The sequence below is a fragment of the Notechis scutatus genome, chromosome 6, assembly GCF_049901735.1.
Source record: "Notechis scutatus isolate UNSWTSFEM ecotype Mainland chromosome 6, rNotScu1.2, whole genome shotgun sequence".
Classification (NCBI taxonomy): domain Eukaryota; kingdom Metazoa; phylum Chordata; class Lepidosauria; order Squamata; family Elapidae; genus Notechis; species Notechis scutatus.
Window position 1 is genome coordinate 67,971,134 of NC_142014.1, and position 27,879 is coordinate 67,999,012.

At 38.0% G+C, this 27,879-nt stretch overlaps 1 protein-coding gene and 1 pseudogene across 4 annotated transcripts; one reads left to right on the top strand and one right to left on the bottom strand.

The window, feature by feature from the left end:
- On the bottom strand, positions 1–19,764 carry BID (BH3 interacting domain death agonist). Of its 4 annotated transcripts, none has more exons than XM_026678671.2 (6): positions 19,600–19,764; positions 4,504–4,574; positions 3,945–4,143; positions 2,302–2,435; positions 1,511–1,723; positions 1–444 (listed from the first exon to the last, which is right to left on the bottom strand). In XM_026678671.2, exons 2-6 carry the CDS (start codon positions 4,510–4,512, stop codon positions 439–441), a joined length of 561 nt encoding a protein of 186 aa, XP_026534456.1. In that variant the 5' UTR covers positions 4,513–4,574; positions 19,600–19,764; the 3' UTR covers positions 1–438. The 4 variants fall into 4 exon arrangements, with proteins under 4 accessions (XP_026534456.1, XP_087824750.1, XP_026534457.1 ...); XM_087968624.1 differs by having other exon boundaries at positions 4,504–4,570; positions 19,600–19,733; XM_026678672.2 differs by having other exon boundaries at positions 19,496–19,701.
- Positions 19,765–24,665: 4,901 nt separating this feature from the next.
- Positions 24,666–26,940, top strand: LOC113419350 (betaine--homocysteine S-methyltransferase 1 pseudogene; annotated as a pseudogene).
- Positions 26,941–27,879: the final 939 nt, after the last annotated feature.

Below are 27,879 nucleotides of genomic sequence, written 5' to 3' on the forward strand. Positions count from 1 at the left end.
TATATTATGACAATTTTTAAATGGCAGATAAATGAAGCAGAATATTATGCATTTCTTTAAAAAAATCACAACTATAAATCAAGTGTATTCCATCAACTATTTTCCCTTAGGTAGCAAATGGCAGAATACTCTAATGGTATTTGTAAGATGGTCATGGCTTCTATTCCTCTTTTCAAAGAGAGATGCCATCAACACCATGATCCTGAGAATAAACCACTCTGCTTTTCACCTACAAGGGACATAAAAAATAATCTAAGATTTCAAGTAGAAAATGCCGGCCAAATCATATCTTGGCCAACTATATAGAATAATGAAATACATTACTGTTAAAAAGTTCAAAAAAATCTTAAAATACCAAAATAACCAAAATTTTCTTAATCTTTAAAAACTTTTAAAAAAACAAATTAGTTTTTGCATTCAGATGGGTATCCCTTTTGTTCAGTTCTAGGAAAGAGAAGAGAGAAAGATAATTAGGTGCGTCCCCTGTAAGATCCAATATATTGTGCTTAGATATCACACAACATAGACAACTAACTGCATTTTAACCTAGGGCACAGTGCAAGCCTAGTTTACGTAGTTCATGTATAATTTCATTGAGTTAAACTGAATAAATCATGTCTAACTCATGACCTTTGTCCTTCACTCTGATCGACAAGTATTGAAGAGGTTTTGCATAAAATGTTAAACAAATTCAGGACTTGCTTTAGGTCATTTAAGGATACCACTTGCACCTACAGAATTAGCCTTTTAAAAATATAGTATTGGATCTGCTTTTAGCAGGGATTGGAACCACTTCTTGGCTTCAAAGAGTTCTCATGAAGTCAGCATGATACAGGTAGTCCTTGACTTACAACCATGTATTTAGTGATCATTCAAAGATATAAGAGCACTGAAAAAAGTGCTTATGACCACTGCCATATCCCCATGGTCACATGATCAAAAGGGCAAGTGGCATATATTTATGATGGTTGCAGCGTCCTGGGGTTATGTGATCACCTTTTGTGACCTTTTGTCAAGCAAAGTCAATGAGGAAGCCAGGTTCATTTAACTCTGTTTCTAATTTAACCCTAACCCTAACTTCACTTAATCATTGTCTTGCTTGGCAATGGAAATTTGGGGCTCAATTGTGATCAATTGTCAAGAACTACATGTAGAAGTGGATCAAGCCAAAACTGCCAGGCTGCCACTGCTTCCAGGCTTTCTCAACACTTTGGAGCTAAGAAACTATTTTCCTTCTTTTTGGCTTTCTGGGTAGGAGGGCTGACCAAGAGCTAAACCTAAGGGGCTGATTGGGAAATTTCCCACACCACTTTTTCAGCATTAGATTATAAGACTTTAAACTAACCCTCCTTGAAAGAGGCATAAGAATCACTCTTATAAATGTATTAAGCCAGCATTTCTCAAATTTGGCAGCTTTTTAATGTGGCCTGATACTCTCAGAATTTCCCAAGCAGCCAACCGTCTCTTCTGATTTGGAGATAAATATAACTAGAATGCAATCTATAATCACCTCAGGTCCCAAATTGTTCACATAATCGTGGAGGTTCTGGTTGATATAATTCACTGTTACGTTGAACACCTGCTGCAACAACGTAGGGACTACGTTGGCTACTTTCTTGGCCAAAGTCATTGCAGCCACTAACATGGCTTTTTCATGTTCCATTTCTGGAGGCATCCTTGCCACGACATTTCTCACTGCTTCAGACAGATGCTGGGTGATCACCTACAAAAGCAGAACAAAATGCTGTTCTTCTGGCCCCTTGAACTCTAATCCAGCCAGATGCTAGATTTTTCTCCTGACTGTGATAAAGACTACAACTAAAAACATTACAAGTAAAATGTAAATTAATGGTCACTGTTAACTATGAGAGAAGCCTTATAGTTTCAATTATGTACAAAGTGTAACAACATTCAGTTATTAATTACAGTTAATCATACCATTCCAGCATGTATGAATGGAGGGATGAATCCTCATGTCCTCAGTGGACTTTTGTGTCTTATATCCTTTTTTATCAGCTAAAGACATACTTCAAAGATCATCCAAATTCAATTTCAATTCTTAGCTGTATTCAGCAATACAACTGTCCTCCAAATCCATTCTTCAATTAAGTTGATCAGAACACTGAGCGAGTTCCAATCACCTAATGCCATTTACTAGTAATGAATGTGGTAATTGGAAAAAGAAGTCATGATTGACAAATAGAGAACAACCCTCAAAACCCTCACAAATACAGGATTTGTTTTCTCATTAAAGTCCCCCAGTGCTATCTTATTAACCTCTAAGTTTCTCCTCTTTCTCACCTGATTGGACACATTTTCCACCATGAATTGTTGTGCCAGGTTGTTCACAAATGGGTGCTCAATTTCAGCAGCCAGTTGATCACCGAATACAGCCAATCTCGCTCCTATTTTCCGGAAAATTTCCTCATCGGCCACTGAATTTAAATCCATGAATGAAAAAGACAAAGAACAAATTGGCTTTCAAGCATGCAAGAACATTGTGCAACCTATAGATCACCTTTTTGTCGTTGCGCGTCTGAGAACATGCATGCGTGCCTGCACCCATGATGCAATGCATGTGTGACCCCCCTGGGCTTCCCCTGCCCCCTGCGCATGTGTCTCCCGCATGCGCCCTGCTCCGACGCATGCACAGTGGAACTGAGCTCGGGTGACGGCTCGCGTTCCTGCAGAAATGGCACTGTGTGCCACATCTGGCATGCATGCCATAGGTTCACCATCACGGCTATAAAACTTAGCTAATGTTAGAACACTGGATTTAGGACAAGATTGGATACTGTATATGATTTCTATGTCAGAATACACAGAGATGTTTTAAAGCCCATCCCAGATTTAAACCAGGCGTTCGGCTGGAAGTGCTTTGCATTAGCTAAAGACCCTCCAAAATTAGCAAGTGAATTAAATTGCAGTGATGGACAGCCTAATGAGAATGTTTAAATTAATTAGATGGCCTTTCAATTCATTTTGGAAGGAGACAAAGGAATTATAGTGCCATCCCTTGGAAAAAATAGTGTCCTCTAGTTGTGGTGGACTCTTAATTCCCACCCACAAGAGCATTTAGTTCATCACATATTGGAAGTCACATATTTTGGAAGGAACAAATTAGGTGGGAATTCAAGACATCTGCAGTAATATACAAGTAGTCCTCAACTTACGATCATAATTGGGACCAGAATTTCTCTTGGTTACTGAGTTGTGCCTGATTTTATGACTCTTTTTGGCACAATTGTTATGCAAATCACTATAGTTGTTTTAAATAAATCAGTGAATCAGATCTCCCCCTCCCATTGAACTTTGCTTCTCAGAAGCTAGCTGAGAAGGTCCCAAATGGTGATCGCATGACCCTTGGATGTTGCAACCACTGTAAATACATGCTGGTTGCCAAGGTCTCCAGTTTTTAACCACATAACGCTGCAATGTTTATAAGTATGAGGACTGACTGTAAATCACTTTTTTCAGTGCCATTGTAACTTCAAATGGTCACTAAACGAATGCTTGCATGCTGAGGACTACCTGTATTAAGGTGTAGAAGGCCACTGTACCATTGAACCAGTGTTCCAGCTCAACAGTCAATAAATTAACGTCAATGCAAAAACATTCTGTGAGCATGGATGGATGCACACAAGGCTTCTCCTAGAAACTTGCTTCTTTCTGCTCTTAACAATTGACAACCTAGTATCTACAGGCAGAGTTTGGTCCACTTACCTTCAAAGCACTGACTGCTCTATAGAAATATGGTTAAAAATATGCCACCCGCTACCTGCTTTAAGAGTTCAATGTTTGGGTGTAGTTTGAAATTTCAGGAGGTTTTAATAATTTTGGCAGAATTTCATCATTTGAAAGAGGATGCATGTTGAGTCTGAGGTGTTAATAACAGTTCCTTCGTTATTCAAACTGAAAAGTAGGAGACAAAGAACCTTGCTCACCCAATGCTCTGTCGTCTACTCGTCCAAAGTTATTGCCATCGGTCTGAAGCTCCCCATCATCATATACACTAGGCTGCTTTGGTGCTAACAACTGTTTTTTCAAACTACAAAGCGTGGAAGTAAAAGTAATATCGGAGGAGTTTTCCAGGAAAGAGCAGAGAACAATGCTGGCAACTTCTATACTATCATAATGGTCACCCTGTTGGGAGAGACACAAAACATTCATTAGTTGTTATTTATTAAGAGAATGGGCAGACCCTACATAACAGGATGAGGAGCAGGAATCTACCTGTAATAATTTTGAATTTAAACATTATTAGCTCCTTTTCCCCCACTATCACATCAACTAGTATTTAATTTTTTTTCATAGTTACTGAATATATTTAGTCTACGCTAAACTGGGAAGGGACTTTCCCCTGGTAGTACCACTAACACTTTGGACATTGAGAAAAAAAGCAAATTGTGCAACTTTTTAAAAGAAAACTCTTTCTGAATAAGCAACAAGCATTGAATCAAAAGACAAACCCATGTGATATTTGTTATTAATTTTGAATCCAACCTGATTCATTGTTGCTGTTGAAACAAGGCAACTTGATAATCTTTGATTTGCAGAAGCCGTGTATCATCTATCTGGAAAAGAGAAATTACAAATAAAAAGTATTGTTATGAAAATGCTGACAAGGGGATATGTTTCCACAAATTTTAGAAGGGGATAAAACCTGTTAGTCAATGTAGTGAATCAAACTTCTCCAAATCTACCTTTAGGTCCTATATATTTGGCTCTATATAAGAGCATGCTATAGTATTTACTAGAAAGGTGAGGATTCACATAAAGCATATATGGGATGTACATTAAAAAAATGAGTGGAGATTCAATTACACTATTGTGGCTGACATCTTGACTGTTTTGCCTGTACCCTGAGAATATCCCAATGGACAAAGCAGAAAGTGGCTTAAAAGAACCCAACTTTTCTTTCCATCCCTCAAATGAGAGTAAGGAGGGAAGATTCAGTGAAGGTCTCTTCCAGTATTTACCCAACTTGCCTTCCAGGCTGTCTTCCAAGTGTTCCATTTAAAAAGTCACCTATAAATATCTTCGAGAAGATGGTTTTAAACAGTGCCCATCCTACCCGCAGAATGCTACTCTGGAAAAGCTTTTCTGGCTTTCAATATACCTCTTAAATTTCTTTGATCCAGAGGGGCAAAGATCTCTCCAAGGAGTTGTCTTTCCTCCCTCCCAAGATTATGAGCCATAAAAAGGATTGCAAGGACTGTCCCCATCCAGAATGGGCTGCTAGAACTTTATTGCTGTGAAAATTTCCCTGGGTTCCTTTCTTTGAGTGAGACCAAGGAAAGAAGATAGCAAAAGGAAGCTGCTTGGGAAGATGGTTCTCTTTTTTATTTGGATCAGAAACAGTACAGGGCTTGTTTCTGGGACAGCTGACAACAGACTGGCAAACCAGTATGGTTTTTAACATCATTTTGAGCCCTCTGTGTAAGACATGAGATCACAAGAGTTTTATGGTGACAAAGAAATAGGAAACCCAGGTGTGATACTTCTATGGTTAAGAGAAACTTAGAAAATATTTTGTCTGTTATCTCTTTCATCAGGAAAGATCTTCCTGGCCAGGCAGAGGTGCTAAATTCCCAAGCCGATTAGATTTCAGCAGTTCTATTGTCTTTAAGGAAACACTTTATTTTATGAACGGAGGTGGGTTTCTTTAACTCTAGATCAGAAGACAATTAAAAGAAGGGAGCAGATTAAAGGCTTTTTAATATCAATAATATAATGGTAAAGATTGTTTCCTCCTCCCCCATTCACTTTTCACTGTGTGTCCCCTAAAAACAGTACTGATCAAATGGTTTCACTAAAGTTTCAAGGGCCACATTTAAAAAATCCCTCAAAACAACAGCTGAGCAAATATAAGCATTTCCCAGTGCCAAAATCCCTGAAACAGTACAAAGTATACAAATGGATAATTCAACATTTGCCTGACAGACCTGCTCTCAAACCTCCAACACTGGAAGGTCTGTAAGAAGAGAATGGACAACATTTTGTCTGAAACAGTATAAGGTTTCCTGTCTGGGCAGGGATGTGGATGATAAGACCTCCAAAATCCTTTCCAACTCTGTTAAATTCTGTTTCTTCCCATATTATGCTCTTCACCAAAGGTATCCTGCAAGCACCATTCAAATATCTAAAGTACAGGTGGTAACATGAAGATAATCTGAAAGTTGATCTGTTCTTCTACCACTCACATCCCTGCAAGAACAAAATCTTATGGAGGACAGCAATGACAACCTGGTCAAAAGGCCTGCCTGCCTGCCTGCCTCCATCCATCCATCCATCCATCCATCCATTGGTATCTACTGATGTCTGTCTGTCTATCTGTCCGTTAATTTTTTCACCACATTTTATTGCTGCCCAACTCACCAAAGTGACTCAACTTTCTTGGCATACAAGGTTAAAAGTGAATAAAATATATAAGACCACTTATCCATATTAATAAACATATTAATCATCAATAATCAGAATTAATAAACACCCATGGTGTCTCATCAATTAAGATGCTGGGTTTGTTGGCTGGACAGCCAACAGCCCAGGTTCAAGGCCCAAGCACCATGTGACAGGGTGAGCTCCTGTCTTCACCCCAGCACCCGCCAAACCAGCAGTTCAAAAGCATACAAATGCAAACAGATAAATAGGTACCACTTCGGTGAGAAGGTAACAGTGCTCCATGACATCATGCTGGTCACATGACTGTGGAAGTTTGGACAGTGCTGGCTCAATGGCCTTCAGACAGAGATGAGCACTGCCCCTAAAGTTGGTAATGACAAGCGAAGTAAAATCCTCAGGGACTCCTTTACCTCCTACCTTTTATCGATATTAATTATAAAAACATTTAAAAACCCTAAAGAAGTAAAATAAATAAGAAAGAAATTTCTAGGCCAGATACCAGGAGACCCTGAGTTCTGGTCCTGCCTTAGACATGAAGCCAGCTGGGTGATTTTGGGCCAGGTACACTCGCTCAGCCCTAGGAAGAAGAAAGGGACAGCAAATCACCCCTGAAAACATTGCCAAGAACACTGCAGGCTCTTGCCCAGGAGTCAAAACTGATTTGCATTTCCTGTGTCAGATGAGGAGAGAGCAGATTGTTTTCCCTTCTGTCCTGGCCACTTATACGGAGGCAGGATTGAGAGTGTTTTAACAAACTGCATCACTGTTTGGTTGGGGACACCAGAGCCTCAGATAAAAGATCCATACAGAGAGTGGTGAAGACAGCCTAGGAATTACAGGAAGCTCCTTTTCCGTTATTCAGAATACTGCTTATAAGTGCTATGTGCTTAGAGCTTGAAGTATTGATAGAGGCCTCACAGACCCATTTCATGGTCTGTTTCTGTTGCTCCCTTCTGGGAGGAGGTTTCGAAGTATCTATAGCAGGACTACTAGATTCTGGAATAGCTTTGTTTCTTATGCCATCTGTCTTGTAAACTTGCAGGATTCTTTGTATATGTAAACATCCAAACTAGACTGTGATGTTTGTGTCATATATGTGTGTCTATGTGAATAATATACATAATGGTTATCTTTTGAGAGCTGAATGCAATGAAATTTCATTTCATTTTTATTTTTTTAATATGTTTATTGAAAGTTTCAAAACAAAACAAAAGGAAATATTTTATATTCTATACAAAATGCAAAAGTAGTAATTAATGGAGAAACCACAAACAATATAAAAATAAGCAAAGGAGTGAGACAAGGATGTCCGCTTTCCCCATTATTATATATCTTATCAGCGGAAGTGGTATTAACCCAGATAAGGAAAAATCGAAATATCCAACGGTTGACTATTAAACAGGAAACATACAAATTGCAAGTGTTCGCTGATGACATGGTCTTCATAATGGAGGACCCAAAAGAGTCAAGCAAAAATTTAATACAAGAGATAGAGGCATTCGGTAAAGTAGCAGGACTCAAAATCAATAGAGAAAAGACTAAGATAATAACTAAAAATTGTACTAAAAAGCAAAATGAGGAACTGACAAAAGAACTAGGGATTCAGACAACGAAAAAAGTAAAATATTTAGGAATTTGGCTTACAGTGAAACGCTCTACAATAAAGGCTGATAACGATGACAAGTTGATAGACCAGATACAAAAAGACCTAGATAGATGGGTAAATTTACAACTCTCCTGGATGGGAAGGATAGCTACCATTAAAACAAATGTACTACCAAAATTGTTACATCTCTTTCAAATCGTGCCAGTCAAACTAGGGAAAAAAATTCTTCGAAGACCTGAATAAAAGAATTAGTAAATTTATTTGACAAAAGAAAAAAGGTAGAGTAAAATACAAATTAATGCAAGATAGCAGAAGTAAGAGAGGACTGGAGCTCCCAGACTTTGAGTTATACTATCAAGCTGCAGCGAGTACCTGGATCAAAGAATGGATTAACCTGGAGGACAAAAGAATATTGACAATAGAAGGCTTCAATTTACAGATTGGCTGGCACGCGTTTCTCTGGGATGGAAAAAATAAAACCCATAGCTACTTTCAAAGACACTGGATAAGGGACGTTTTCTTATATACATGGGAAAGAATTAAAAGAAACCATTATGTGAAAATACCTCTCTGGCTATCTCCAATGGAGTCACTAGTATATCCCAATGTTACGGATTTGAACAAAACAATAAAATATAAAGAATTAATAACAGATGAAGGTGACTTGAAAATACAGATACAATTAAAAACACAGGGAATTGAAATTGGGTGGTTTCTCCATTAATTACTACGGCCGTACATTCAAATTCAAGCAAAATACAAAAAAGAGAAGGAACAATTTGGATTTTATAATACAGATCAGGAATTAGATAAAATTTTACAAGGAAGTGAAATTTCATTTTAATGTATGCTAATTAGTGTACATTTAAAGTGACAATAAAGATTCCACTCTACTCTTCTTTGAAGGAACAAAAATGGAAAAAATGGTCCTCAGACTAACAGCCATCAATAGCTTCATATTATTCAATGAAGTTACTTCTGTCAGAACCGAATTGTTCAGAAACTCTAACAGGCTCATCCCCAAGGGTAAGAAATCGGAGGTAATTAAATCAGGAAGGAATGTAAGGTAATTGAACAGTCAATTAAATGCACCTAACTCTGAGGATACTGAGAATCACTTCCTCTGACAATTCATGAGTTTACAACTACTTTGTTCAGTGGATTGCTCTGCATATAGAAAATGAACAGTCACCATTTCAGAACTTCAAATTACTTGTTTCCACAAAGACTAATTTTGAGCATAAGCATTGTATAATATCTGTAGGAGAATGCCAACCAAATCTCAGATAAACCTTAATAAATATAACAGAAATAACAACTACAAATCCAGTCCAGGGATTATTACAGGACAGGGGTGTCAATTTAATTGAAGGCCGTATCAGGGTTGTGTTTCACCTCTGTATGTGTGTGTATGTGTGTGTGTCCATGATGGGTGTGGCCAGCTCGACATCACTCATGGCAGGCGCACCCAGGCAGGCCTGGGGGTTTTTTTGCTAGTAGTTTGTTTTGCTAGCCCTCTGTCAGCAAAAAGGGCCATCGAGCATGGCTTTCCCAGCTCTGTTTTTGCTGGCAGAGGCACTGCAGCCGATCCTTCACTGTTTCCAGGGCAGCCCCCCAGGCCAGATTCAGCCCCCGGGGCCTTGAGATTGACACCCTGTTATAGGATATGTCTGTGTTTGCCAGCGAGTTTCCAAGCATGCATGAGATAGGCACAAATGCTTTACATAAAAAATGGAAAGAAGCTAATTGAAAAAACTGATATATGCCCAAGGTATTTCATTTACAGACTTGCAAATTCTCTAAGTGAAATTACTGGAGGACACCATTATATGCAGTCAATAGTCTAAACTATCTGAAATTCAAATAAAAGCTAAAAATATACAATTTTTAGGTGAAGAAACGAAAACACAAATAATTGTTTAACACATATCTTTTCTTATGGAGAACTTGGAACCTAAAAATTTTGAACTCTCAGCATTTAGCATGTAGTTTTCTAAACAGAGTTGTATTTCAAAGCTTCATTTTGATCCCAATTTCTGCTATATATCTCATGTTCAGTTTATTACAAAACAGACAAATTGCTAACAAAGGAAACTAAACCAATACAGATACAGGAAATGGATGATGCATAGAATAGTTATAAAAAGCAAAACTGTACTCACCAAAGCTAGTTATTATGCCAGACAAATCCACAATATGGTTTAGCATAATATGCAGCCTCTTTCAAAGAAACCATAATTTACAAACCCATATTAAGCTAAGCCAAACAGAAATAAGCCATGTTTTGCATTACATTGATTCATTACATTGATTCCTTCTTTCCAAAGAACTATACTAAGTAAGAATTTATGGGAAGTTCTCAGCTATCTCTCTAAATTAGAACTTTCTTTTTAAATAAAGCAATCACAAATTAGCACATTGAAATACATTTGCTGTGTATTAGTAAGGATATACTTATTAGGAAAAAAGTGCTAGAATTACCCAAATTTGTATTTTCTTTTTAAAGTAGGATTAATCAACATGAAGGCACAAGTTTAAACTAAAGGAGTAATGTGTACAATGAAGCCAACGTATGAGAATTAGAGTTGCTTTGTGTTTATTTCATTATGTCATTTCATTTTATATTTTATTTTATTATTTTTGCATTTGTCCTGCTTGGTTGCAGGATCCATGTGTTTTTCTACTGCCCTTAACTAGTTCTACAGCTATCGATGCATGATGCAAAGGGTCTTTTTTAATCAGTGGACAAGTCACAGAGCCAAATGTTGATTACCGCTAAGATTAAGTCCAGGGTCACCCAGTTGATTTGTAAGTCAAAGGAGAACTAGAATCTGATCCCCCTTACTACTAAACCAGTACCTTAACAACATTACCCTGGCTCTCATATAAATGAAAATTAGGGTGATGGTTGGAGTCTAGTCATTTGGATGAAGATGCATAGGAACCTCTTAAAGGGGCTGTAAAACATTATATACAGTAAGTCTAGGTGCTATTACTATCTCTTCCTCAATAACCTAAGTGGGATTGAGGAAAACAGATTGGCAGTTCTAAGTACTTTCACACTGGAACAGAAAAATTATTTGAGAAACAATGAAAAAAATCATAGGAAATTCAATCAAGAATATGGATACTTAGGACCAACCAAACCTACATAAAATGAGTCAAGTCTTTGAGATGTTGACCTTTTTTCCCCACAAGCTTTAGTAAACTTCAGTACATATCAGAGTGTTTATTTACTCTATCTACTACAGTACCTACATGGTGTTATTACTGTATTACAGTAAGATTGTGATTCATTGATTCCCTTTTTCTAGGAATTGTACACAAGTCACAACAGAATGACACATTATTTAAAAACCATACGTTTCTTAAGTCTTAAAAGACTTAAATAAAATTATGCTCAAGTATATATGGCAAGGTAAAAAAGCGAGAATAAAGCTAAAGCTTTTGCAAGATGCTAGAATTAGAGGAGGTTTTGGCTTGCCTAATTGGGAATTGTACTACCAAGCTGCAAACTTGATGTGGGCCAAGGAATGGATAACATTAAGAAAGACTAGATTGTTGACACTAGAAGGTCATGATTTGTTGTTGGGTTGGCACGCTTTTTTATGGTATAAGGGAACTAAAACACAGGGTTATTTTAGAAGACATTATATACGGGAGTCTTTGTGGTTAAACTGGGAGAAGATAAAAAGACAATGTTATTTGAAAATTCCAGTTTGGTTATCGACTATTGAAGCATTTTCCTATCCTATAATCTATAAGAAGGAACAAACAGTTAGATATGGGGAACTATTGGATGAAAAGGGTGAACTTAAATCGATACAAAATTTAGAGGAACAAGGCATAAAGATGAATTGGGTTTCATATGCGCAAATACATTCAAGGTATGATGAAGATGCTAAAACAGAGGGATTTTATGATAAACAGACTGATCTAGATAAGATCTTGACAGGTACTGATGAGAAGGTGATTAAAAAACTATATGGTTATTTACTGGGAATTAAGTTAGAGGAAGAACAAGTTAAAGAAACTATGATTGTTTGGGGGAAGAATTTTGGATATGGGATTGATTTAGAGAAATGGCAAAAATTATGGTCGCAAAATTATAAAATGACAATGTCAACAGCTTATAAAGAAAATTTGTATAAGATGTTTTACAGGTGGCACTTTCCCCCGACGAGGATAGCAAGAATGTTCAAGAATAAATCTGAAAAATGCTGGAAATGTCATCAGATACCTGGCTCATATTACCATATGTGGTGGACTTGTGAGGATGCTAGAAAATATTGGACTAAAATTCGCATGTGGTTGGAAAAAATGACAAAGAAACGTATAGATTTGGAACCAGAGTTCTTTTTATTGGTAATCTTACCAGATACATATAGTAAAGACTTGAAATATCTGATTGTAAATGTATTAACAGCGGCTAGGATTGTATTTGCTAAAAACTGGAAGAATGAGAAAATACCATCACAGGAAGAAATTATTAAGAAAATATTGGAATGTGCTGAGATGAGTAGATTGACATTTGAAATTAGAGAGCAAGAGGATAAACAATTTTATGAAATTTGGGATCTTTTCTATCAATGGTTGGATGATAAAATACAATAATAGAATATTTAGAATGTTAGACAGTAAGGAATATCTTTGTTTTTTCTTTCTCTTTTGTTATTTGACATCATATCTATAAAGTGTTTTTAAGATAGATCTGGTATGATTATATGATTTGTTATAGAATAAACTATTTAAAGTATTGTTATCTCATAAAGTATGAATGATTAAAATTATAGTCAAAGGATTTTCTAATAGCGATATTAGGATATATAAGTTTCGATTGACAATATGAGCTATTAGGTAATATAACTGTAATTGAGACTACAAAATGAATGCACAAAACTGATGAACCAACCGACACACTGTATGTATATATGGAAAAGAGTTGTTTTTATGTTTTGTTTTGTTTGTAAAAAATCAATAAAATTGTTTTCAAAAAAAACAAAACCATACGTTTCTTGTTCAGTTACACAGTTTCACAAACAATGTAATAAAGTGGTTAGAGGAACGAAACTAAGAGAAGTGAGAGATCTGAGTTCATACCCTTGTTATGAGATTTATTGGGGTGGCAGACAGAGAAAAAAAGGATCACTATCTACTATCTTCTTAAAATCCTTGGAAAAAGACAAGAATAAAAATGCAATAAGGTCATTTAAATTTGTAATCAATCCTCAAGAAAGAAACCCCAGGAGCTTATAAGAAATAAGTATTTAATAGAAAAGAAAACCAATAATATTGTAAAAGCTAGAACAAGGTGTCTCTCAAGCAGAAGCTACAGCATGAACTGGGAACTCTCAATTTGAATCTCCCTCAATTATCAATTCCTGGACATCAACTGTTTTCATAGCCTCGGTCACTTTTTTAAAAACTTCATAGAAGTAACTTCACAAGGTTGTAAAAATAATGTATGGTACATGAAGAATGCTGAAAAATCTAAAAGAAGTTAAATGCAATGAAGTACATCGCTACTATAGCAAAGCAGTTCTTGCTAGTGGTCACGGGAAAATTCAAGCAAAGAGATGCACAGTCAAAAAATCCTGAACGATCTCTTGTGCCCATCGTCTTATCATTCTACTGTACTTCATGAACAAGAATTAAGAAGTAAATAAGAAACTAGAGCTTCCGGTTTTGCAAGGCTTCGGCGGCGGCAGGAATTCGCGACTCTCCGCGATTCCTGCAGCGCTCGCTGCCGAGGTGCCTCCGATCCAAATGGATCTGGAGGATATGGTTGCCCCATAGAGGCAACCGAAGAGAGAGGGGATCTGGATTGGGGTTTGGGGGTACCGCAAACCCCCTCCTCAGCCGGCAAAACCCCTTTTTCCCAAGGCGGTGGAGCGGCGGTCAGCAATGGCCGCCACAAAGAAGCCTGCAGCCGGGTAAGATTCGTGCTGGAGGAAGTAGGAGAAAGCAAAAGTGTTGGCTGAACCGGGACAACAAGAAACTTCTAAACACCCTGGAAACTAAATCGTTTGAAGGATACATTGTCTCCCAAAGAAGATTGTGAAAGCGGCGGAAGAAAACTGGAAAGGGAAAGTTATTTTCTTTCACTCTCCCTTCCCACAGAAACAGCAGATGGAAATCTGGAAAACCTACTTGGGCATAGAAGGTAATCTAACTTGAAATTTAAAGCCAAGGGGATAAAGGATTTCTGGACATTGGATTTAAAAACCTAAAATTCTTTTTATTTGCTATAAGTGGAAGGGAAGAGATAAAGACTTATTTTAAGATTGTACTGAAGGAGACTGCTTTGAGTTTATAAGATTAGAAATAAAAGATATTACGACTTCTAGAAGACTACTTTGGAACTGTGCATTTGAATTCTATCCTAGGAAGAGAAAATATAGAAAGAAGAAAGTCCTAAATGAAACTGTTTGCTCTGATTTGGTTTGCTTGGTGACTTTGGGACTTTTGTGAACTATTTATTGAAAGATCAAAGACATTTGGGTTGTTTTTAAAAAAAGAAAAAATGGCATTATCTTTTGAAGAATTACAAATGGAATTTCAAAAACTGAAAGAAGAGGAACAAGAAGGCAAGGGCTCTTCTGGATCTATTTTCCACTTTTTAGAAATGGCGATCTTTACCTATCAAGAAATACAACGACAGGAAGGCTGGGATGAAGAAGAAGAAGCCATCTTTAATGGGCAAATACTCTTAGTGGAGGAAGAAAAGCGAAAGGGGGGCAAGGAAAAGGTGAACTTAGGACTTAAAAAAGCAACCAAGAAAAAGAAAAATAAGATGAAAAATCGATATGATGTCAGAAAGCAACAGAAAAGAGAAATACAACAGAAAGGGAAGACTAAGAGAGTGAAATTTGAGAGATGGGGGGGTCAAAAAGCTAGAATTGATAAGAAAGGAAGGGGAAAAGGAAAGAGAAGTCATAAAGGTTTTAAACAAGATGTTAAAAAACAGGTTTTTTTCAGAGATAAGGGGTAAGATATAATTTTATAAAAATGATTCTGCAAAAGTACATAAGATTGTATCGTAGATATTCGTATTTGAAACTGAGTTAGAAAATTAAAATATTATATGAGTTAATAATGCATTAAAGGGAAGCTATGAAAATGTTTAAGAGTTTAATTTCCTATGAAACATTGTTCTTATTATATCATAAACTCAATATTCCTTTTTTTGGGTTTTATTACTACTTATTAAATTTAATATTATTTGCTTGTTTTATTATTTTGAAATGTAGTACTTAGAATGTATGAAGCAGAATCAATATGGAAAATATGTATTATTTTAAGTGTTAAATTTAGGGGAAAGATAAAAAGTTGTCCTACTTCAACCAGTGTTTACAGGAGAAATATTGTATTAGAAAGAAAGGATAAATAGATGATTGAAAGAGAACGGACAAAAGATGCAAGTATAATTATTTAAATTGAGATGAAATAAATAAAATAGAATTAAAAGAGTGAATAGGAGAGAGAAAATATATAGAAAATATAGAATGTTAAATAAGATATGAAATAGTATTTGATTTATGTCTGTACAAAAAGATTTAACCCGGGGTAAGCCACTTTCCAAAAAGAAGTTTTATGTATTTATGTTTTGTGTAATGTTTGTCTATGTTTGAAAGGATGTGGAAGAGAACTAATGAAACTATATACAATGAATATATATAATTCAAGGCAAAAGAAATACAATTAAATAGAAGGAAAGGGAGCAATAAAGAGAAGTTGGGAAAAGATATGAAGTTGAACAGATAAGATAAATATAGATATTAAATTGTGTTTGTATAGAAATGTGATAATTTGGAATTATTTTGCTTTTAAATAAGATGTTTTATTTGTTTTTTTCTAGAAAAGATATTTTATGTTACTACATCCTGTTTTGTTTGTTTGTGTATTGTTTTTAAAAAATTAATAAAATTTGTTCAAAAAAAAAAAGAAGTAAATAAACTTACTTTGTGAATATCCACATGCCGCAGAAGTGACTTCTGACTTCCTGCCAGCTTGAGCATAACTGCTCTTTAGCAGCAGATGGTGGGAATAGTTTATCTGGGCTGTGGAAGGTCAGGGACAGACCAGTCTACCTGATCTCCAGGGGCCAAAGGAAAGGCCAGTCTATCTGGCCTCCAGAGGGCTGCTCCAGGTCTGGTCTACTGAACCTCCAGGTGGTGGTGTGGCAGTACTGAAGCGACCACAAATTTGCCAAATTTCAATCCCACAGGAGCCGTGGGTCCCAAATTTTGGCGCATTCTGTAATTTAGCCCATTGGTGGTACCTTAGTTCAAAAATTGCTGTCCCATAATACTCTGTATCACCCAATTAAAAGTCATATACATGAGACTTAGAAATATATTTGATTTGAATTTATTGTCATCATATGTATATACACAGTATACATACAAAATTCATATAGACTGAGTGTGTGTGTGTGTGTGTAAATATATAAATATAAATAGATTGTTTGTTACCTCTCTTGGTCTTTTCCTACTTTGAATTATGCGAACTTGTTAATTTGTTTTGGTTTTATAGTGCTATCATTACTGATGCTTCAATTATTAACTGTTAATTGACTTAAATGATTTTTAAAAAATAAAGCAGTAAATCAAGCAAAATGTATTAATAAAACTTTAATATTTATTTTATACTCAGTACTTAAATTACCACCATAACCTGTTGTCATATAACTTTGCTGTTTTTTTGTGGGTGTTATTTTCTAAGCAATTCTAAATATTGCAATTCATATAGGAGATATTAAGCTAGTCCACATAAGTGAAACAACAGTGCAAAATCTGTCACCATATTTATGATTATAATCAGAAATTCCCTGGCATGACTCAGGTAGCAAAGACCAGATTTATCAAGGAAGTAAGCGGTCAGAATTACGCTAAGATTCAGTTTCTAAGTATCAGGAAAACTATTCCAGGAAATAAAACTGAAAGTGGGTAGTGGCTAAGAGAGCTAAATGATCTTAGTACAGCTATCTTACAAGAAATTATTTTCAAAACTCTAAGCAAGTTTACTATTTTGGTTCCTTAAATCTTCTGGGGAATCTTGGCTCAGCAAATTTTACTGAATTAAATTACCACAGTCACAGGAAATCACTGTGATTGATAAAAGCTGTAGCTAAGCCACAATTGCTGTCTTAAATCATTATTTCTTTGGGGTTTTGATGATTATCTATTAAAAATAGAAAAAGCCAAAATAGCATAGGGTTAATGTCAATAAAGTAATAAAATTATAAAACCAAACAGAATTAAGGGACAAATTACATTAAAATAATTATCAATTATAAGGTAAAGGTTAAGGTTCCCCTCACACATACATGCTAGTCCTATCAATTATATTAAAGGTTTATTCAGAAATAAAGTTACGACACTACATTTTATTATTGTGTTGCTTAATGACAAATTCTGGTCCCAGTGCCATTGTTTTATGAAGAATACCTGTACTGGTTTTTACCCCATCTTTTTCACATGTAATTCAAGGCAACAAACACAACTAATACTCCTGCTTCTGTGAGGTGGGTTGGACTGAGAAAGAGGGACTGGCCCAAAGTCACTCCATTTACTTTCATGCCTAATGGAGGACTGGAACTCAGTCATTCCAATATAATCAATATTTTTTACCTTAGCTAGTTAAGATGCCAGGAGAGGGGTGGTATACAAATCAAATTCCCTGTTCCTCCCATCAAATCTAACTTGATTCTCAATGGGAGAAGCAGATATCAAGAATAGGTAGACAAAGCAAGATTTGGAGTCAAGCAAGATTGAATTAGAAAATAGAGTGAGTACTACTTTTTCACAATAATTTGTGACATAATTTCTGTACGGGAATGTACAGAACCTTATTTTGGAAACACAATTATGGTCTGCACAATTTTTAGCTCATCTAGTCTTGTCCAATTATCATTACATGTGTAAATCCATTTTCATCTACGCTTTGATTACAAAAATGAAAGATATGTTCCTATTTATTAAGGCTGTGCAGTGAGGACCTCTCCTCACAGCAAGTACAGACACAGCTACTTTGTTACGGGAAATGTGCCGGTTGTGCTTTTGTACATTCCAAACTAAGTCTCTTCTGCAAATCAAACCCAAAGCATTGCACAATCCAGTCAATTATATTAAAAATAAACTTATCTGGGCTATTCATCATCCAGTCAGGCTTTATGAAATAATACACCTTTGTCAACCTGGGATTCCCCAAGATCAGTAGAAGGGCAGTGGACTTCATGAGTCCCACACTGCTTGCCCTAAAACTATAAGAGGGCATGGCAATTCTTCTTAGATGATGCACTTGCAAGGCCAGAGAAACTAACTTCAAAAAAACCCCACAGCCCTGTGAAAGAACTGAATTAAACCCATCGTGGTTAAGTCCCGGCTAGCCATCCTTTGCAAGACAAACCGTCACTAGCTGGAAACACGCCTCACCCCAAACCATGGTTTACGAAGCACATCACATCCTAGAACAGGGGTCCCCAAACTTAACAACTTTAAGACTTGTGGACTTCAACTCCCTGAAGTCTCCAGCCAGCTATGCTTTTGGGAATTCTGGGAGTTGAAGTCCACAAGTCTTAAAAGTTGCCAAGTTTGGGGACCTCTGCCCTAGAAGACATTACCTAGTTCAGGGTAAAGAAAAGTCTGCAAGAAAACAAGCAAGCTCGGAAAGCACCAAGGACACCCCCCCCCTCCATTTCAACCCCAAACTACAAATATTCTCCTCTATTGGTGACATCTGACACATCCTGCACAGCTGACAGTCTTGGCAGAAATCAGGAGGTAGGCCAATCCTTTGGAGGCACCCAGTTTGTTTATTTATTTATTTAATTTGTCAATTGCTTACAAGATAATAGGTATAAGTAAAAACATAGTGTACATGGATACATATAAGAAAAATTAAAAAAATATAAAAGAAACAATAGGATTGGGACGGTAGGCACATTGGTGCGCATGTCTCAGCCCTCAGGAACCCGAACCCTGCCAGACGCTTCCCTCACTCTCCCGGGCTCCGAGGGGCGCGCGTCGTGCCGGAACCCCGGCCAGGGCGAAAAAAACGGCACCCGTCGCAAGAACGGGCGCCATTCGGCCACTTCTTGACCTCTGGGGTCCTAGGAGCCCCCCACCCCGCCTCCCCTCTCCCCCCCTCCCCTCGGCTGCTAAAGGGCGGGAATCCTCGTCAAGCTTTGCTCAGGCACGGCCGGAGCATCCCCGTTCCTCCTGGCCCGGGGGAGGCGGGGTGGGGAGGTGCCGCCTTTTGCTTCGGCCAGGGCTTTGCATCCCCGCCCCACTTGTAACCCGCGGGATCTTTTTTTCTCCAGCGCCCCATCTCTGCCCCCGGGGGGAAAGTGGGGTCCCTCGATTGGCTCGCCGCAAAGTTCCCCCTCCCCGAAAAGCCCTCCGCCCCCCCTCCGGCAAAGAGAAGGGCGCCTCGAGCCGTTGCACACGCGCACTCTGCGGATTCTCGCGCGCGCTCGGTTCCTACCCAAGAGGCAGCCAGCTGGCTTCGCTGGCGGGGAGAAGGCCGCGGTAGGGACCTCTGGCAGAAGGGCGCGCGCGAGAAGAGAAGGAGGCTTGGGAAGCGCTTACCGCACACGCGAGTAGGTTGGTCGTGCGAAGCGGCGCCGCACCAGCCTCCTCCTCCTCCAAAGCTGTGGATTTACAGCCGTGGGGCTTGACTTCGCTTCCTCCGAGTCGGCTGGGCTGAGCAAAGCCGCCTTTTAAAGCGACAGAGCTCTGCTCCTCCCCTTTGCCTTCGGTGGCCGCGCTCCGGTGGGTGGGTCTGAGAGTCGGGGTTGGGATTCAGGGGATCATAGGGGATGATTCCTAAAAACATCCCCCCTTCCTAATCCTTCGAGACGGTCATTACAAACATCTAACTGGTTGACTTCGTTTACCCTGCGGGCCCGAGGAATGCCTTGCAAAAATCCAGGTGGTGCACAAAATAAAACATGGGGAATTAGGACCGGAGGGGGAAAATGGAGGTGCAGAGAGAGGTGCCAAACAAAGAAACCACCAAATCAGGTCTGGATACCACTCCCAGGGAGAAGAATTGGCATGCAAAGGGTTATTGCAGTAAAAAGAAGCAAGTGCATCAGTGTCCACACCTATCAGCAGCAGATAAAGGAAAAGCAGAGGTGCCATTGCAAAGGTGTGACAGGACACTGCTGACCAAGACTAAAAGGCCAAGCTGTTTCTGGTCTGCATTAGAAGACCCTCAATCTGTGTAGGCCACTATCACCTCAAGAGGCTCTTCCTCAATCTCAGTATAACCCTCAACATATGTAGCAGGGCAATGAATACAGTATGTGTGTGATGCTTAAGCAATTATAAATTACAAAACTTAAGTCAGAATAGTGCTGGAAGGGACCTTGGAGATGTTCTAGTCCAACCCCCTACTCAAGCAGGAGACAGTATACCATTCCAGACAAGTGGCTGTCCGGTCTCTTCTTAAAACCTCCAGTGATGAACCACATACAACTTCTGAAGGAAAGCCATTCCATTGGTTAACTGGTCTCACTGTTAGGAAGTTTCTCCTTAATTGCAGGTTGCTTCTCTCATTGATTAGTTTCCATCCATTGTTTCTTGTCCTGCCTTTTGTCGCTTTGGAAAATAAGTTGATCCTTTCTTCTTTGTGGCAGCCCCTCAAATATTTAAAAAAAGACTCTGTGTGAATTCTTGGTATTTTGTACCCAAGTTCAGAGAATTCAACAATTCAGTTTTGAGCAACTGTATTCTTGAGGTTGAAACCACATTTCCACATTAAAAGTGTCTGGGCTGTGTAGGTGAAAAAATAAATGTAGCCAACAAATGGAGGCTGCATCCTTTCCCCCCACCTCATTTAGCTATGACCAGGGTCAAACCCAATTCATCTCCTTGCCTAATCCCATCAGGCCCAAATTGACCCTTCCTGCTCCAGACAAAGCCCTCCTGCAATTCCATTAAACTGAAGAATAGAAGGCTCACAGTACAGCTCAAAGGTAGCCTTACAAAGGAATTGCATTGTAGAGCAGTGTTTATCAGTCTCAATGCTTTTAAGATGGGTGGACTCCAACTTCCACAATTCTGGGAGTTGAAATCCACATGTCTTCAACTTGCCAAGGCTGAAAAACACTCCTATTGAAGGAGAAATCCCAACCATCTGTCCTGTATCAACCGACAATCTTTCATCTCCTTCACAGTGGACTTCCCTGACTTTTCTGCTTTCTTGAAAGGACCATTTTGCCTAACTCTAGCTATATTGATTTATCTGACTTCTCCAAACTGGCCAACAAATCAGATTACTAACATTTTCCACCTTGTAGCTTACAAAAAAAACCTTTGCTTTTTCATTGTTCAGGATCCCTCTTTCTTGCAAAGCAGGCAACCAATTATAAACATGAATTGTTGTAAACATATTGCAATAAGCATGGCTCTTCTCAGTGTTGTGTTCCTGCTTCAGATTGAACCCTCAACACTGTGTTTCTTTGAACATTTATTTGCTGTATAAGATCCTGAAAGTATGTGAGAGTATCTGCTAATAAATGCAACCCTTTCCACACTGACATATGCTACTAAGCTCCAGACACCCTTATTTAGCCACAGGTGGTGTTAGAAGGTGACCTACAGATGTATCTCAATGGGGTATTTGAAAGGGGGAAAAATGAAGTATAAACAGAATTTTGGGAGGAAAGGATCATGATTTTCTTTATATCAACACCTAATGATTGTCTGAGCCTGTTTGGTCTAGTGGTTAAGGCATTAGGCTAGAAAATGGGAGACCCTGGTTTCTGGCCCCACCTTGGGCATGAGACCGGCTGAGTCACCTTGAGCTAGATGACTCTGTGGTAGCCTACAAAGGAAATGACAAGCTACTTGTGAACTCTTGCCAAGAAACACTTGCACAAAAGTGTCTTGCACAAAAACACAAAAACATGACCATCCTTATTTTAAATCTGTTAGCCTTGTGTGTCCCAAATAAGCCATAATATTGGTTCATATATGCTACTAAGTCACAATGATTAGGTTGAAGCGCAATACTTCCGGATCCAATGAAGTGGATAGGATGTTCTGTAGTATGAAGTGGGCTTCTGGGGCAGCAAAAGGTGTTTTTTGAAGGAGGCTGCTCTGCCATTATATTTGAAAGAGGTGGCAATGCTTCCTCTTGAAGTGGCCATATGGGTATCCAGCCATGATGTACATTTGCCACATCATCTCCAAGCTTCCCTTTTCTAGGGAAGATTTTTGAGAAGATGGTGATAACAGAAAATCCTAAATGTAGTTGATTCACTAGATTCCTTTTAGTTAGAATTCAGGTCTGAAAACGGCACAGAAACAGCCATTGAGCCCTGTTAGTTTAATTCTGTTAGAACTTGGGTGGGATAAACATACTCCTCCTTATCCTATTAAGCCCATGACCAACATAGCATCATTCTAGACTATTTGCAAAGGTTGAGAGTCAGATATATCATCTTGCCTGAATACAGGATCCATGGTGGCAGGGAGCATTTGAGCCCATATTGTTCCAAGATGGAGGGCTGCAGAGGGCTTGGCCCACGTTATTCAAAATCTGTAAGAAATCATTGAGGAATCATCTGTCAGTTTGAGGCGTCATTGATATGCTGATGATACATAATTAGCATATATCAACAGACAAGGAAAGGGATAGAAGCCTTTCCTGGATTGGTATCCAGAAGTTGTAAGAGATTAGATGAGGAGAAACAAGTGCTGAAGTGCTATGAGACAAAGATGCTGTGTGACAGTAACCAACTTGTTCTTTTAGAAACATTGATCCCAAAAGTTTGAATTGGAGGTTTCTGGTTCACAGGTAAAATTTCTAGCCTGTGTACTTTGAATAAACCCATGAACTGCATATTGAATCTATGTTTAAGGTAGAAAGAGTGAGAGAAGTTTGGCCTAGTGGTTAAGGCACCAAGCTAAAAAGCAGGAAATTCTGAGTTCAAATCCCACCTTAGCCACGAAAGCCCGCTGGATGAAGTTGAGTCAGTTGCTTTCTCTCAGTCCAACACACCTCATACAATTGTTGTTGTTGGGAAACTAGGGGAGGAAGATGCATTGGGTAGGTTTGCCATCTTTAGTAATTTGTAAAAATAATAATGGCCAGGTACAAATAAATAAGTAAACAAGTAAGTGAATAAAAATTAAGTAAATAAATACAGATAGTCCTGAACTTACAACTGGTTGCTTAATAACCAAAGTTACAGTGGAGCCCCAAAAACCTATTTACAACCCCAATTTTGAAGTTGCATGTCGCCCCTTCCCCTTGATCATTTCTCACATTTACAGCCATTTGAAATGGCTCACAGTCATGTAACTGCAATTTACAATGTTTTTTTTTCCTGTAAACTAGCATTTATTTCTGATTTCTGGCAAAAAAAAAAAAAAACCCAGCCCATTAGCAAGCAATGGGTTTGCTTAATGGTTGCTGCAAAAAAAGGTCATAAAATTGGATCAGGCCACATGTGACCTGTTTTACGACTATGACCATAATTGTCAGACTCAATTATGACTATAAGTCAAGGACTAACTATACTTTTTATAGATGGAACAGTGGCTTTGAATTCAGAAGGTTTTAATTGGTGCAAATAAAGAGCAAAGAATCTAACATGTTTATAATCAGCATATAATTTGAGTGGATTAGATTTAATGGATCATGGACACCTTTTATGACCTTTTTGCTGAAAGTGGAAAAACAAATGAACTGGTTTTCTGAATCGCCAACTAGGTGACCTTGGGTCAATCACTCTCCATCTCAGACCAGCTTACCTCACAGGGTTGTTGTGGGGAAAAGGAGGAGGAAGAAGGACTGTGTAATACAGTCATCACCATGAGTTGTATAAGAAAAAAAATTGGGATAAAAGTCTAAAAAGGAGAGGAAGGTTGAATATGAGAAGGCGGAAAGCTTCCAACAAAATGTTAGCTTCCAACAAAATAACCAACAAAATGTTATTCTCAAAGATGCCACAAAGGTTTTTTGTTGTTGTTGATGGTTTTTTTGCAGCTGTACTGTGGCATTATTTTCTGGTAAAGGTGGAATTTCCCCTTTCCCCCAGGTATCTTATCCTTCACAATGGACTTCGATGGCAAAAAGATTATACAAAAGAGAATGGCAGGTGGTACTTTCCTTGTTGAGTCACCCCAGCTCTTTGTGGCTATGGGGTGACTACTTTGCAACTGATTGTTGTGTTGGGAATTTCCCAGGCTGCCCTAATCAGAAAATTGAAGTCAGGGGAGTGGCAACTTTTATCAGTGTTGTTCTCAAATCAGATGGAAAACAAGCCATAGGGAGTCAGGGATGGGACAGAAAAGTAAATACTAAAAAAAAAAGGCAAGAAGACAAAATAGATTCATCTTTGGAAAGGGAAATCTTCACAAGCTACCGCCAGATAAATCCCGGAGAATGGGATAACGCAATTTCCCTTATTTTATGGCCATGAGGATTTTTAAACCTTTTAACCTAGTTTGACTATTTCTGAACAAATATTCCCAACTGAAACTCTCTTCAGTTCAATTCAATTCAGTCTTTATTGATTAGCCCTTGGGCCGTATCACAGTGCAGAAATCCAGAAACAAACTATTACTAAAATTTGATAAAAGCAATTTAAAGTGGAATTGGATAAAATACAATTTTAAATGAAATTGGAATAAAATAGGAGGAGAAGTGCGGCCAGCGGGAATACTTCGTCATGGCACCTATTGGAGGGAGCTCTAAAGCAAAGAAGGGTATTTTAGAACGGCTAGATGCTGGAGAAATTGTGATTGGTGATGGAGGATTTGTCATTGCTCTCGAAAAGAGAGGTTATGTAAAAGCTGGACCTTGGACTCCAGAAGCTACAGTGGAAAACCCTGAAGCAGTTCGTCAGCTTCATCGAGAATTCCTCAGGGCTGGAGCAAACGTTTTACAGACATTCAGCTTTTATGCCAGTGATGATAAATTAGAGAACAGAGGAAACTATGCAGCTGATACATTTTCTGGCCAAAAAATGAAGCTGCTTGTGACATTGCAAAAGAAGTTGCTCAAGAAGGTGATGCTTTGGTGGCTGGAGGTGTTAGTCAAACACCTTCATACTTAAGCTGCAAGAGTAAAACTGAAGTAAAAACGATCTTTCGAAAGCAGTTGCAAGTTTTTATCAAAAAAGAGGTGGACTTCCTGATTGCAGAGTATTTTGAACATGTTGAAGAAGCCACATGGGCAGTTGAAACTTTAAAAGAATCTGGGTTGCCAGTTGCAGTTAATCTATGCATTGGCCCAGAAGGAGACATGGATGGTGTACCACCAGGAGAATGTGCTGTTCGACTAGTTAATGCTGGGGCTTCTATTGTTGGAATAAACTGCCACTTTGATCCAGCTACTTGTCTTAGAACTATAAAACTCATGAAGGAAGGTTTGGCAGCTGCAAAACTAAAAGCACACCTGATGTCACAGCCACTTGCTTTTCATACCCCTGATTGTGGGAAGCAGGGTTTTATTGATCTACCAGAGTTTCCTTTTGCTTTGGAGCCAAGAATTTTAACCCGATGGGATGTTCACAAATATGCCAGAGAAGCTTACAATTTAGGGATCAGATATATTGGAGGATGCTGCGGATTTGAACCATATCATATCAGAGCAATTGCTGAGGAGTTGGCCCCAGAAAAAGGTTTTTTACCCCGTGCATCTGAAAAACATGGTAGCTGGGGGAGTGATTTGAGTATGCATACTAAACCCTGGGTTAGAGCAAGGGCTAGAAAAGAGTACTGGCAAAATATGTTACCTGCTTCAGGTCGGCCGTTTTGTCCCTCACTGTCAAAGCCAGATGATTGGGAAGTGACCAAGGGCGATCTGATACAGCAGAAAGAAGCAACAACTGAACAACAGCTGAAAGAGCTTTTCAAGAAACAATCATTCAAATCCAAAACTGTATCTTAAATTAGCAGCAATTTAATAGCAATTAAAATTACAATCATTATTAAATGAACAGATGATGCAGGCAAATGTAATTCATAGACCTCAAACATTATCTACTTTTTCCCACATGGTAATGCAGACAGAAAAGATTCCTCATCTTTGACCCTATTGAAATAATTTTATTAAATACCATAGGACTGTCCAATTGAAAGAAAGCAGATGGACATTCTGTAGCTAAGCTAGTAAAGTGTTTTGTTTTTTTAAACTATGCTGGCTCAATGCAATTAGAAACTCTATAAGGCCAAATTGTGATCTTTTTTCCTTTGGTTCCAGTGTTGCAGTTTGAGATTTCCACAGAAGCACAACACAGTCCTGCAGATTCTTGATTATTCTGACATACCCCTCCAGTACCCAGCTTTGGCCATTTCTGCCAGGGGTTCCATAAATGAGTCATGCTTGTGAAACCTGTGAAAATTCCATTATATAAAAGGGTTATTTCTTCAATAACAATTGCTGGCTCCAGATTGTGCTTTTAAGTTACACTGCATTCAGTTACATTTCATTCCCAAAGTCTGGGTTTAAGATTATAGGCAAAGTATGAGTGCATTTTAGATTAGATACAATTTAGCTTCAGCTGGGTTGCTACCGTAACATAATTTTGAGGGGTGAGGCTTTTATGTAGATCAATGTTTAGCAAAATACCAAGGTACTAAATACTTAAAAAAGCAGGTATGTTTTCAGTCTGTGATGTTTCAGTCAACCATCCTCTTAACAGATTAAATATCTGTTGCCCAGTCAGGAAACCAAATAGGAAAACTTATTCCTACAATAATGATTTTTTTTTAAAATTACTTGTTTGCTTTATATTTAAGCGGACCCATATTAAACTTCAGTGCTGTTTTCTCATTGGGACAAAGGATTCCTATACTGTATTTTGGGACAGATATACAAATACTCTTCTTGATTTGGATGTTCTTAAAATTATATGTTTATAGTTTAAGCAGTTCACTCTGAGATGGACAAATAAAATTAATAAAACAAAATTTATTGCCAGTTTTGCTCCTTCCTTAGCTTTTCTGGACAAAAATAATTAAGAATATTTAGATTTGATTAAAGTAAAATAAAATGTGTACTTGTTAGTACACACCATGGTTAACTATTTTGCTAAGGCTGTTATTGAGTAACTCACACTACATTACATACAACACTACAGAGAACAATGCTGTAATTCCTAGCAACGGGTATTCTTTCAACCAAACTAATGTAACTAACAATAAGTGCTTGAGATGATCTTGTTTATTCATTGCATCATGTATATTTTGCACACTTTTCCTGCATGACAAAGACACTCAAGTGTGAATATATTTGATGTTTCTAGCAAATAAGAATAAAGAATTGTCAAGTTAGTAAAGAAATGGAACAATCACTCCAGAAATAAATAAGGTTGTGTTGTTAAAAAAAAAAAGAAAGAAAGAAAAGAAATTGGAATAAAATAGTCTAAAATGAAATTGGAATAAAGCTATTCAACACCACAGACAATACTGCTACCCTTCAAAAAGACCTCGACTATGTATCAGAATGGTCAAACAAATGGCAACTTCAAATCTCAACAAATAAATGCTCTGTCTTACATATTGGCAAAAAATAAAATAAAATAAAAATAAAATACAAGCTGAATAGTCAAGACCTTGTTGATGATCCAAGCTCTGTCAAGGACCTTGGAGTTCTCATCTCTAATGATTTAATTTATCTCCTTTCTGTGCCATTCCAGTATTAATTAACTGAGCAAACTATTTTTACACTTGGAGTAGTAAAGTGGCACAGGTACTGTTCTTGATGGAAGTGGCCTCCCTGATTCGTTCAACAAGGAAATAAGCTTAAATATTTGTTGTATGTCCATGTACAGAAACTTTCCTGGCAGTACAGTACATCTTCCTCTTTCTAGCAACTGAAAGTGAAATCAAAACCTATTTCATATTTCC

Coding starts and splice junctions, on each gene's coding strand:
- BID (XM_026678671.2), bottom strand. Junction 2,436..3,944: donor AGTAGACGACAGAGCATTGG/GTGAGCAAGGTT, acceptor ATTTAAATTCAG/TGGCCGATGAGGAAATTTTC. Junction 1,724..2,301: donor TGGAAAATGTGTCCAATCAG/GTGAGAAAGAGG, acceptor CTGCTTTTGTAG/GTGATCACCCAGCATCTGTC.